This window comes from Haemorhous mexicanus, chromosome 6, assembly GCF_027477595.1.
Source record: "Haemorhous mexicanus isolate bHaeMex1 chromosome 6, bHaeMex1.pri, whole genome shotgun sequence".
Lineage (NCBI taxonomy): Eukaryota > Metazoa > Chordata > Aves > Passeriformes > Fringillidae > Haemorhous > Haemorhous mexicanus.
In genome coordinates this window covers 44,318,341-44,330,829 of record NC_082346.1, presented here as the reverse complement: position 1 = coordinate 44,330,829, position 12,489 = coordinate 44,318,341, and the positions used below count along the sequence as shown (strand labels likewise).

General features: G+C 42.9%; 1 protein-coding gene across 5 annotated transcripts in view; it reads right to left on the bottom strand.

The window, feature by feature from the left end:
* The window catches only part of ADCK1 (aarF domain containing kinase 1), a 73,706-nt gene that overhangs the window by 14,786 nt on the left and 46,431 nt on the right, over nucleotides 1-12,489 (bottom strand). For 4 of the 5 annotated variants that reach the window (XM_059850072.1, XM_059850075.1, XM_059850071.1 and 1 more), the window contains 3 exons: nucleotides 8,113-8,271; nucleotides 4,094-4,252; nucleotides 745-861 (listed from right to left, as the gene is read on the bottom strand). In XM_059850072.1, the coding sequence (XP_059706055.1) occupies nucleotides 745-861; nucleotides 4,094-4,252; nucleotides 8,113-8,271 (435 nt within the window). The remainder of the gene's footprint in view (nucleotides 1-744; nucleotides 862-4,093; nucleotides 4,253-8,112; nucleotides 8,272-12,489) is intronic. The other variant, XM_059850074.1, reaches the window with a different exon arrangement.

Below are 12,489 nucleotides of genomic sequence, written 5' to 3'. Positions count from 1 at the left end.
TACAACCGTGCTATCTCCAGCAGTCTGAGAAAATTCAAAGAAAATCCCAGGTAGCTACACTATGCTAACTACCTCAATCTCAAAATGGACCTGCAGCCTGAGATCTATAAGGAAGTCCACCTCAAAATCTAAAGGTACATATTGGTCAAGAGCCCTTATATTATAACATCAAAACAAGCCCTTCTGACTCCCAAGACTTAAGGAATATTCACTCCTCTGAGCGTGTGGGCTCGATTTCACCTCTGCCTATAGCAGAAGTATAGGATAAACTCACTCAAAGAAACAACTCTCTCACTTTGGACCAGCTGACTTGTCCAGATGAATGGAGCTGACCATGTTTTGCTACAGACAGAATTTTTCAAATCTCCCTTAACAACAAAGTCCATGAGATAAAAATAATCAGAAACTGAGGTTATTTCTTTAGGGCAACAGGAACTTCCATCTTGGAACAAACCATGAGTGTCTTTAATGTAAGAGCATGGTCACCTTTCACTATGTCTCTTTGAAGACTTTGAAGATCTTCCTAGCTCTGCAGCCTACAGGAAAGAGTTCCTCAAAAGCAATTATGTACCTTTCCAAAGAGCACAAGAACAGGGATCTCAGATCAATTGCTCCCTTCACATCTGTGTATACTTATTCTTCTGTCCCAGCCCATCCTGTCCTGTCAGCCTCCATTCTGCATCAAGGTCAAAATCAGTTTTACATTGCTCAGCACACCCAATTCAAAGATGGCTGAGAAGCTACCTCATTAACATTGATGCCATTCCTCTCCATATAGGCCCTGTCATTCACTTGTCCCCCTTCCATAAACTCCATGAGAAGAACACGCCTTGTGGAGAGCTCCCAGTAGATCCTGGGGACCTGAAAGAGAAACAGATGGGTTAGGTCAGGCCTTAGCTGGGAAAGGAAGGAGAATATATCACACAAATCCCAGTAAAGGAGTAAAAATGGAAGCAGCTGAAGTAAGGACTTGGCTTTTCTGATGAGCACAAGGGAGGTAAATCCATCTATCAGCCTCTTCCACAGGACAGCAGCGATGCATAGAAGGATAACACAGGCCAATTCAACTACAGCAGGATCTGATCTCATGCAACATTTCCGACCATGCTCTACAGGATTTTGACTACCTCCCATTCCCAGTGATGTCTGAGATACCTTTCTTAGCTGCTCTGCAGCTCCTCTAGCTGGGCTGTTTAACTAGTACCTATTGCAAGTTTCTGAATCATCGACTCAGCTCCTTTAGACAGGAACTGCATCTTGATTGCTATGCACAGCATCCACTTACACAGCTTTAAAAATTATAAGCCATTGTCATAAATTGTATTTCCACAGTGCCCCTTGGAACACAAATGCCTTTGAGCTGACAAACCCTGCATACTTAGGCCATCTGCAATTGAACTGGGAGAAAAATCAAGTGTCACAAATAAGGGACTTGTCACAGAAACCCTGTGAGACCCTTAATTATCTTATTGCCAACAACACGGTAATGAGTGTAAAATGTCAAAGCAGTTTTCACTCAAGCTGTGGTAGATCAAGCTGAGTGAGGTACCAGAGAAGAGGTCTGGTATCATCATCCAGGGAGGCAGTGACAAAAGTGTCGCTCAGGCTGGCTCCCCATTTTCCAGCCTCCCTCTCCAGACAAATTTTTCCTATGCTGAAGTCTCTATTGTCAAAAGCCATTTTGCTGAATTCTCTTTTGAAATTTCTCATGTTACTGTGCTGACCAACCCTCAATCTGCCCAAATCTGCTTTTGCATATGGGTGAAGCCACATAGATACATTTTAGCAGCGAGATAAGGGAGCTCCACTCACTCACATTACTGTGCCCCCCATTACTATGACAGACATACTAATTTTGGATCTTACAAATAGTAAGCCAGCTGCACAGTCCCCTCTCCTCACCCTCCTGACCTAGCCATGGACTCGGGACCAGCACCTTAGGGCAGGACAGGAAGAGGTAAGAGCTGCTGTCCATCAACTGACCAAAACCAGGGGATGACCAGCCAGGCCACGGTAGCTCATCATAGCTCCTGAACAAGCAGCATTTGTTGCTTTTAATTATTGACAATATCCCAGTCCCTTACAAACTAGCTGCTTCCGTCCTGTCCCTGTCCTAGAAAGACCACTTCTACTTTACCATGTGTGTGCCACTTTAGATCGAAGGCTCCTTTGCTGAGCAATTTCAGTGTCCCTCAGTCCCATTATTCAACACCCCTGCTTACACTTTGCATGTGAACCTTGCTTAAGACTTTGATGCCATAGATTCACAGTGAGCAAAGGAGATTCAGACTCACAGCATTCCCAGCTTATCTGCATGCCCATTCTTTGCAGTTAGACTGGGGAGAAAGCCTGCTAACTCCAAAACTAACAGCTCCCCATCCCATGTAGCTCAGTGATCCCTTAGCTCACTTCCGATGATACTCAGTCTTGTCTCAGGATTTACACAGGTAAGTCAGTGGGCTTGTAAAGTGCTATTCATGCTGTCGGAGATGCCTCTCTCAATCACAGCCAAATTCTTCAGTGATTTTTTTAATTACTCACAGATGTTTGGCTCTAATGCTTGTGTGTGGAAATAATTTATCTCTGGCTTTAAAAGCTCAAACAGGTTCACAGCACAAAATCTACTTCTCAGCTTTCTGGCATGTTTAGGAAAATTTATGATACAGAAGCCCAATTCTTCTGCTGCTTGTAGATGATGAACACATCTCTGAATTGACAGGTCAGACGGGAGGATCCATTATTTAGCCATCTCAAGTCATTTTTTATTGTTACACATATTGATATCATGATAGCTCCTTACCCCAGCAAGAGGTGATTGGCCATGTCCATGGGGATTTACTTCACAGTATGCTACTTACAGCTGCAACAGACACACTCTCTAAGGTGCATCACTTCTGATAAGCACCCACTCAGCAACACCATTGGCCTCTGGCCTTCCATGTGGTGGCTTTTACGTGTCTGTGTCTAAGAGAAGGCCACTGCTGCCACTGGGCTTCAAAAGGACTGCTCCAAAGCTGGCATTAGGCAACATGGAATTGCATCCCTTACATGGAAGGAGTAAGGCAAAATGGATAGATCAGCCTGTAAAGCATAACAAAAACTCCTCTTATTTCACACCTCTGTCACTACTGTCTTGGGACTTCAGCATGAACAGGAGGGGACAAGCTCATTTAAAAGTGTGTGTCCACAAAGGTCCACGGGATGCGTTTTTTGCTGCCTTTTTCTGTGTTCATGAGCACTATGTGTCAGTAGTCACACCAGTGACGGCAACCATAGCACTATGTGTGTTTCCAGAAAGCACACACTGGAGGCTTGTGTCTATTGTATGTCAGCAAAAGATTTCTAGATGTGTGACTTTGAAGATGCGGCCTTATGTATTTCCAAGACTGAGATGTGTACATGTCTGGTTGTACTTGAGATATTTATCAGTGACCTAAGTATGTGGCAGGGGAGGTGGGCTAAAAGTATCAGTGGGGAAGACCACACATGAGTGCAATTTGGTTTTTGTATGAAGTAACATGAATGCACTAGCCATAGATGTGTATAAAGGATAAATGTCCAATTCTAGGGTGAGAATGTGCTTTTTTGCACTAGGAAGGACTCATGTGAATATGCTTCTTCCTGAGATACAAGATATCCTCAATACTACTTGACATCATCAGTTTCAGACTAGCTTTTCTGTTCTATGTCCATTTCTTGCCCTTAGCTGAGATAGAGCCCAAGGAAAGGTAGCCACCAGATGGCTCAGTAAAGAATGGCAAATTCACAGTCTCTGAACAAGTTCAAAAAGAAAATTTAAATGAAATTCAGAAGGAAAACTTGGGAAAATGAGCAGCAGGCTCCAGAGACTGCTGGTCCCAAGCCACCACTCCTGACCCAACAGAGGGCATTCAGTAGGAAACAAACAAGGAGAAAGCATGTCTCAGAGCATTTTCTGGTCTGTAATAGCAGAGCAGTCTAGGATGAACAACACAGAGGGGCTGAAGTTCATTTTCCCTCCTTACAGTTCCTCTACGTGGTGAATGAGGGGCATAAGACACAGAAAGGAAGACTATTAATGCACATACATAGAGAGAAATATGTGTTTCCTCACCCTCAGGAAGTCAAAGTTTTTGAGCATATGAGCAACCTTCTCAGCATTTCTGCCTTCATTGAGGAAATCCAGCTCCAAGGGCAGATTTTTCTTCGCTTCTTCCACCAGCCACATGAACTCAAAATCTGGAAAAATCTGCTTCACAACCAAGAGGAGAACCTGAGAACAAGGAAACAGACAATCAGTTGCATCCTGATTCCGAAGTCAGACAGGTACACACAGTGGTGTTTTGATAGGCTCATTACATGTATGGAAATATTTACAAATAAACCATTTACAAATAAAATTATTTACAAACTATTCACAAATAAAAATATTTATACTTACAACTACTTACAATTAAAAAAAAAAAGTGCTTTTAGGGTTCCTGCAGTATCACAGCACAGTGTCATGCCTTGGTCATGTAACACAAATTCTGGCCTACACTTCCACAGAGAAAGGCCTATCTAGGAGTTAAATGATAGCCCACACATCAAAGGGAGGGCAGCTTGCTGCTGGCCTAGAGGTAAGACGACAAAGTTCTGGAGAAGAGACCACATGGCCAGATCTCACCAAGGGTGTTGCCCTTGTTGAGATCTTCTGAGTCCTATAATTCTACAAGTCATTCTTTGACTTCCTTTGAACAGCTCTCAGATAATGTAGACAAGGAAGATCAAAAGTAATACTTGTCACCTCTATGTTACTTCCTCCACTGCTGAGCACAGAAAGTCCTCTGGGCAGTTCAAAGAAGACAGTGGAGTTTGGATACAGTAAGTAGGCTACAGATCTTTAAATAACATTTCCGGTGGAGCTCAGAGGGCAAGTTGCTCTTCAGCATCAGGCAAAGCCATTCTCACAAGGCTGAGGAGGTATTTCCCAAGTATCATATATTCACCACATGGAATGCTCTTCTTCTTAAAGAGATTGGATATGCAGAGACACAGCACCTTGAAAATCCCAGCCAAGAAGTTCCTTGAAACATTTGACTGAAGCAATATTTAAGGGGTGAGCGAATCAACATTACACAATTGGATGGCATAATCAAAGCTGCACAGCAGCCAAGTATGCTTTCTATTCATACGAAGGGACAGATCTCCACCAGAGCTGCAAATTTACACAAGCTGACAATTTGGACCACGCCTTAAGGAATTTTTTTTTTTTAACTAACTAAGTCATAAAACAAGTAAAAAAACTCCATAAAAATAGAATGCACTTTGCCGTCTTTATTTCACCTGTTCTGCACATTCATCTGAAAAAAAGAAACAGGCTTTTAAGTGTGTGTTATTGCACAGTTTCCCCTTCTCGATCTCCACCACTGGGGTGGGAACTCCTGCACTGCAGAATGAACATTTAAAGTACACACAGGAAGCTAACATTGAAATGTATGACAAAAATAAATTTATGAACCATCACTGCTCCTGTTCAGTTGTGTGACAACATTTGTTCTCCACCCCGTCTCAACTTCTCTTATCTAAATGTCAGTTGCAAACTCAATGTTCCTTTAAAAATGTAATCACCAGGTTCCAGACACTATTGAATTGTATTTTTCACTGTTATATCTAGAGGCATAAATCCTTTCAAATTTATGTCACCCAAATGAAATGTAACCAGTGATCTTCATGAATGTGAACATAAACTTCATAGGGTCTCCAAGATTATTTCATTGGTGCCTGATGTGAGAAAATTCATGCATTTTTTCCACTTTTTTCAAATGCTCTTTTCAGTCAATTTGCCAACTTGACCATCAGCAGGGACATCCTAACAAGTACTCTGCCTACTCTTTTTCTGACACCTGTCTAACATATTGTCTTGAAATAATTATTGATATACAGAGAGCAGTGAGATTATCTCTCTCTGGGTTTATCAGATGCTGTACTGATTTTTAAAGAGTCAGCATTGATGCTATGAAACCTCAAGTGAACTTAGGAATTTTCCAGCTACCTTTTCTTGTTCAGATTCTTTCCCATCGGTCTCTAGATAAGACCATCTCCATCAATATTTAAATCAACCTCTTTACCTAGCTGCAATCTCCATCTGATTCTTAAAGGATCAGAACATTAGCATATGATCTGGCTTTCTATCAGTCAACACAAAAACAGTCCCACACAAGGATACAATGATGCATGTAAGCCAAAACTCCACAAGAGAAACCTTTTGAAAACAAAACTGCATGCGTCACATTCAGAGCTACTTTTCCATACCTGTTTATACAACATCTGAATGGTAAACCAGACTGTCTGTATAAGCTCAGTACTAAACTACCAAAAGAAAATACATGGGTTTATTTCCAAGTTTCCCAGAAGGAATGAATAGTTTAAAGCCAGAAAAGACAGGAGTCATTCTAAAATAATTTGTTTAAATGTCTCTTACCAGTATAATCAGCAATCACAGCAACATATTATGCTTGACTGGTGAGGAGGTATGCTCCTATGATATTCACTATTAGAAGGGCAAATGTCCCAAGGTAAACACAGGTTTTGGGTCATTCACACAGAATCCTCTTATTACCCTGATCCCATACTCTTTCATTACCTACTCATCCTTAATCCTTGACTGCTCTTTGTCTGCCACCTTGTTTTGGGAGGGAGACAAGGATGTCATAAGCCCCCTGAGAAGTGCTGCGCATGTGATGACTCACAGAAGCAAACCCATTGGGCAGACCCCTGCAGTGAGTCCTGGAGAAGATCTGAATCAAATTCAAATCTACAGCTGGACCCAAAGCCAGTTCAAACAGTTCTGTGTTCTCAAACCAGGATTGAAACAGACTGATCCCATCTTATTGGGAGATCTCTTTGGAGCGCAAAAGTTGCTTTCATTATGAGTTCAAATTAAGACTCAGCTGCAAACTTATGTGCCCCAGCTGGAACCAGCTGTGCTTCTATGCAGACTAGCCAGGATTGCTCAAAGCAGGGTATTTTAACTGCCTAAGAAGCTTTAGTTACACGGTGCTCTGAAAGGTTGCTGGCAAAATTTTTGATTTCTGATCTTCTGTGATGGAGAACTGCGTTACTGCATCAGCAATACCCTCTAAACACTCATCAGAACTCTTCAGCTTAAGCTTCCCCCCTTTAGTACCATGGACCTACCTTTCTGCCAATTAATGTGCACTTACTGTATATACAGACATATAAATATAAATATATATATATATATTAAAAAAAAAAATATATATATATATATGCTTTATTAGGAGAGCAATAAGATTTAGTGTTAGCACTTACAGACCTAATCCTTCCCATCTCCTCCACCACAGCCCTGTCCATTTGGTGTTCAATACTATTTCGCCGGCATCTTTGTCGGTTGCCATGCAGTACAGTGCTGTAGTTTGTTTACATTTCCTCCTTTCCATGGCTAGACTTAGAAGTCTGGGAAAAGCTACAGCACTGTGCTGGGAAAAAAGAGTGGTACCTACCATTCAGGAGAGGAACAGAAGCTAGGCACTGAAACTTTTTTCCTAGCTGAATCCCTCTTTTGTGTATTTGCCCCTGTTAGGTGACCCTCTCTGTATTTGAGTGGTTTTGTTTCTACCATTAATCAGTTCAGCATTAAGGAGCTGATCAAGAAACAAAACTGAATCATGGCAACCTCATCCACTGTTGAATCCACACCAGAATTTAATTGAAAAACATACTAATCATGAACAATAATTTTCCTTTCCACACAGGCCTGATTACAAGAGATCAGTTAATGGTCCCTGAGACCAGTTAATGGGCACACAGGCTGAAAAGAGACTTCAGGACTCACTCTCTATTTCTTAAGTCTTACATGGACTTACTATAATGTCATTAATCTTTACCTGTCTTCTCCTTCTGCCCTCCTTCCCTCTTACCCTGTTGTTCAGTCTCTCCATCCATACAATCACCAGCACTGCAATCCTCACCAATTTTCTTTATTAATCCTGCAAGACAGCATTGATCTCTATGGAGGTTTCAAAGCCACAGGTTGGTATTGTTATATCTGCTTACACCATAGATGAACATGGTCCCCATACAGTTCAATGGCAACTATTCTCTAAGTTTGAAGTCAACATGTAATTTTACCTCCATGAGCAAAATATCCTTGGAGCTCTGAGCTTGGACCTTGGGGTGCTGGATTTTCACTGCCACCGTTCTCCCATCCTGCAGCACTGCTTTGTGTACCTGGGCTAGTGATGCTGCTCCCAAGGGAGTGTCCTCAAAACTCATAAAGAGCTCTTTTATCTGCCAAGAGAAGAGAAAGAAGCATCAGCTTGGGGTAACAGAGGCCATGCACAGGAAAGCCCTGCCCACAGGCCAAAGAGTTCATGTGCCAAAGCTGGGCAGACTCAGCCCTTTCATAGTTGTTCTGTTCCCACTCTTAGCTTTGTCATTGTTTGGCCTCTGAGTGAAGCCTGCCAAACACACAAATGCCCTGGAGATACTCTGCTTATGGAAACCTGTGACAGAGTCCCAGGAGCACATTTCATCTTGGACTTGTAGTGGCCAGGCAGTGTGTGAGAGACTTCTTCAGGCTGTTCTGAAAACGGCTTGGAGTGATTATGGTCAGCATCCTGGGTGCAGAAGCCAACAGCTGCTCCTTTGCACGTATTTCTTTTGCAGATATTTAATACCACCCACCATCATCCCTGAAACCTGACAGTGTGCATTCCTGTGCATTACAGCAGCAGCAAGCTTACTTGGTAAAAGCCAGCACACGACTGGGGAACAGTGGTTAAGGGCCGCATTCAGGGCAAGGGGACAAAAATTGCTGTTTCAACCAAAACAACTTGGCCTAAAAATGTGTTTAATGTGATGGACTTTGCCACACCTTCCATAAAAGTAACCAGGGCTCTCAGCTCAGGAAAAGCACCAATCAGCAAAGCACTTGGCAAGCAGGAGAGGAAATTATTAGAAGCTCTGGCTGAGAAATTCAGGACTGGACTACAAGGAAAGTTGCAGATGAAGTAGATTTACCAGGAGCAGGTCCAGGAAGCAAAATCCAAGGTAGACATGGGTGAGGCCAAGGCCCACCTCCCCTGCATAACACAGCACCCTGCTAGAGACCCTCCTGGCAGCACCAGGAAGCACAGGCTCTGCAAACACTACAACCGTGGTAGTGCAATTTCAGCCTAGCTGATGAGCCAGGCCCCTCCACACAGTCAGTCAGCTCACAGGAAGGGCCAACACAGATATGTGGCTTCAGGCACAGTTCATGTATTGATAGTTGAGGATTTCTGTCCTGCTCTGCAGGGCAAGGTGAACATAAGCTCTGAAGTCAGCAAAGGAACCTGTCCTACCCTTCTCGCAGGCTCAACTGATTTCAAGTAAGCAGTTGAGAAGCCTGTAATTTATGCAGTAGCAAAAAAGAAAGAATGTCAGTGCATTTTTATAACCTGCTTTTTAAAAGGTAATTAAAGATGGGAGCTGCAGCAACCTAGCAATTAAATATGAATAAAGACCTTCTAAGCAAAGTCTTCGTGCAAAGCCTTAAACGAATATTCTTTTTGCTGAAAAGGAAGAAAAATACTACAAGGAGCAGCTTGTTCCCTCCTGCAGCTGCCAAGGAATGAGCCCCCTCCCACACCACCCTACCCCTTCTCTCCCAGCCCTTCCACAGAAAACTACTGCTAGCAACAAACTGGAGCATTTGCAGTAATTAGGTACCAACTCGGCTGCCTCCAGTAATTCACTAGGAAGGTTCATTTTATTTATTTAATTAATTCCCTTTGGTCCTGGCGGCAAAATCAATTAAGTAAAACAACTGCATTTAAAAACAACTAGTTATGTGTTTTTTAATTACAGCAGGTCCATAATTCAAACCTATTGACACTTGTGTCTCAAGAGAAAATGTGCTCAAGACACAGGGACTTTTACCTTTATGTGAAGATTATGTATTCCCTGAAGAAAGGATCGTTAAGGGTAAAGATTTAAGGTGGCCAAGAGCCTGCTGGGCTGTAAGATCCCTTAAGGAAGAAAAAAATGCAAACAGAGAACCTGCCACATGAGGTCGAGCTGGGATTTTCTTCAATTCTCTCACTACCCTACATCCTTGTATCACAGGGATGTAACCTTTACAAAGTGGTTACTAACTGTCATAAAGCTGGGTAACAACCCCCAAAGATGGCTTGAATCCAGTAAGGTACATTTATAGTAAGATCATATATAACTTGGGTAAAATTCCATCTGCTCTGGATTTCAAAATCTCTTAATTGCCTACACTGTCAATCCAGCCATTTTCACGAGAACTGAATGCATGCAGGGGGAAAAAAAAGCTGCACATGTTCCCTCTGGCAGGAATAATATATACCTCATTATCATGTGACTAAGTTTTCTAAAGAAACATAGTTGAAGAAGGCTGTGTCTAGGAGTTATTTTGGATGGAAGAGTTTCATTTAAAATCTTGCTACTTAGGACATGGAAGTCAGGTTAACAGTCATGTCTGATAAAGCCAGCTCAGTGGCCCTCCCACAATTCCAGGGCAATTTTGTGCACGTTCACAGGCTGCAGACAAAGACAGCAAGGCAATAGGGACAGAGAATTGATGGATACCCCAGGAGCAGAAGGGCAGAGCATGCACAGGGGGAGGGAGCAGATCACAGCCAAGCCATTACATGAGCAGGTGTGAGGCTGAGATAAAACAGAAGCACAATCATGGCTGGGCTCCAGGACCCCCCACTTAGCAAATGACCCTCGTTCATTATGGAATTGTCTTTTCTCAGCTTGCTGGAGGCAGCTAATGCCTCTGCTGCAGGCTGTGTGTCCCAGACATGCAAAAGTGAGAAAGAGGGAGTGTGACATGGAAGCAGAGAAGAGGCAAGCCTAGGTCCCACACTGCTTGTCAGGGAGTGGGGTCTTTCCAAGGAAAGGTGGCTGCACCCACTTCATGGAAGCAGGGAGTTCTTGAAATAGGCTGCAGGCTCTTACTGCTCACAAGCATCTTTAACAAAAACTGTCATTTCCAGAATGGATGATTAGCAAGCAAAGGTCTGGGACAGTCTTGGAGACCACCTGACTTCAGGAACTCTCAAGTTTTTTCCAGCCTACAGCTGGTCTCAAACGGCCTGATCAAACTCACTGTTACCATCTGTAATCCTGGCAGGAGATGAAACAGGCATAGTTTCCCAACAGGTTTAATAAAGGTCTAAAAGGAACTTTAGGGCTGCTCTTTCAAAGGAACAGGACAGCCAGCTGCAGGTTTACAGCTGTACAGGTGAGTAGTGTCCCTGCACACAGTGGTTTCCCTTGCTCCTTGTGCAAGCCAGGTCCCCATCAAGCACATGCTCCACCAGCAAATGAATGTGTGCTGTACTTCACTTGCTGGAAACACAGCCCTGACTATTTAATTCTGAAAAATGAAGCTCATTTAATTTTAAATATGCAAAATATGCATGATTGTTGGTATTAGTATTCACATCTCAAGGAACTGATATAAAAGCTCTAACAGGATCTATCTACTTCAACACTTACTAGTATGTATTTGTGCTGAGGTTGCACCTAGAGACCACATTAAGCCCAGAGTGCCATGGTATGATATGCACAGCCACCATGGGCCTTGCACAAACTTATGCTTTCCAGGAATTCTCAGATGTCAGCTACAGGCTTCCTCACACGCTGAAGTGCTTTCCCAAAGCACAGTTGCTCTTCGCAAGGTCGGCAGCACATACCACCTGATGCCACAATGCTGGGCACCAGGATGCCTCAGTATTTTTTGCAAATCCTGTCCTTAAACACTTAGGAAGATACTGGAAATCAATTGAATTTAAGCTCCCAAATCCTGAGTCCTTTCTGAAAGTATTACCTTGCATGACCTGCCTAGCACGTTCTGAGAAATCTTTGACAGAGCTGGGATTTAACCCAGATATCCCAAGTTCCAGCCTGATATCTTAATCTCTAAACCATAAAAGTTAAATGTGCATGTCTTGCTAGCTAATTTCTTTTGAAATATATTGCCTCTTAATCCCAACCTTTTTGTATCCATGTTTTGCAGCAAATGATGGATTATTACTGCCTGGTTTCAACTTGCCCACTTCACAGAGAGGTATGTTCTCTTCCCTCTCCAGAAAGGCTGCTAGCACGGTACTCCAGAGCAGGAGCCTAAGTCATGGAGCCCTTCCCCAGCCCAACATTATATAACATCATTCTACATGAGATGTGGTGGCTCTTCTCTGCCACTGTGATGAACATCGGCCATATGTCAGCAGTTTGTTCCAGACAAATTTAGGGAGCAGTGAGATGCCGGATCCCTAACAGAAGGCATCAGGACTTTTGGAATTCATTGTATCAACACTAGAACACTATTGCTCTCAAATTGAATGGCCCTCCTGGTTTAAGGAACGTGAATCTCATCCTAGGCTGGTCATCTTTTCAACAAGATACATACAATGGCTCATGTTGCCAAGGGCTCACTGATCCCTGCAAGTCTGCAAGACCAGAGCTCTAAGTGTGAGAAAAACATAACTG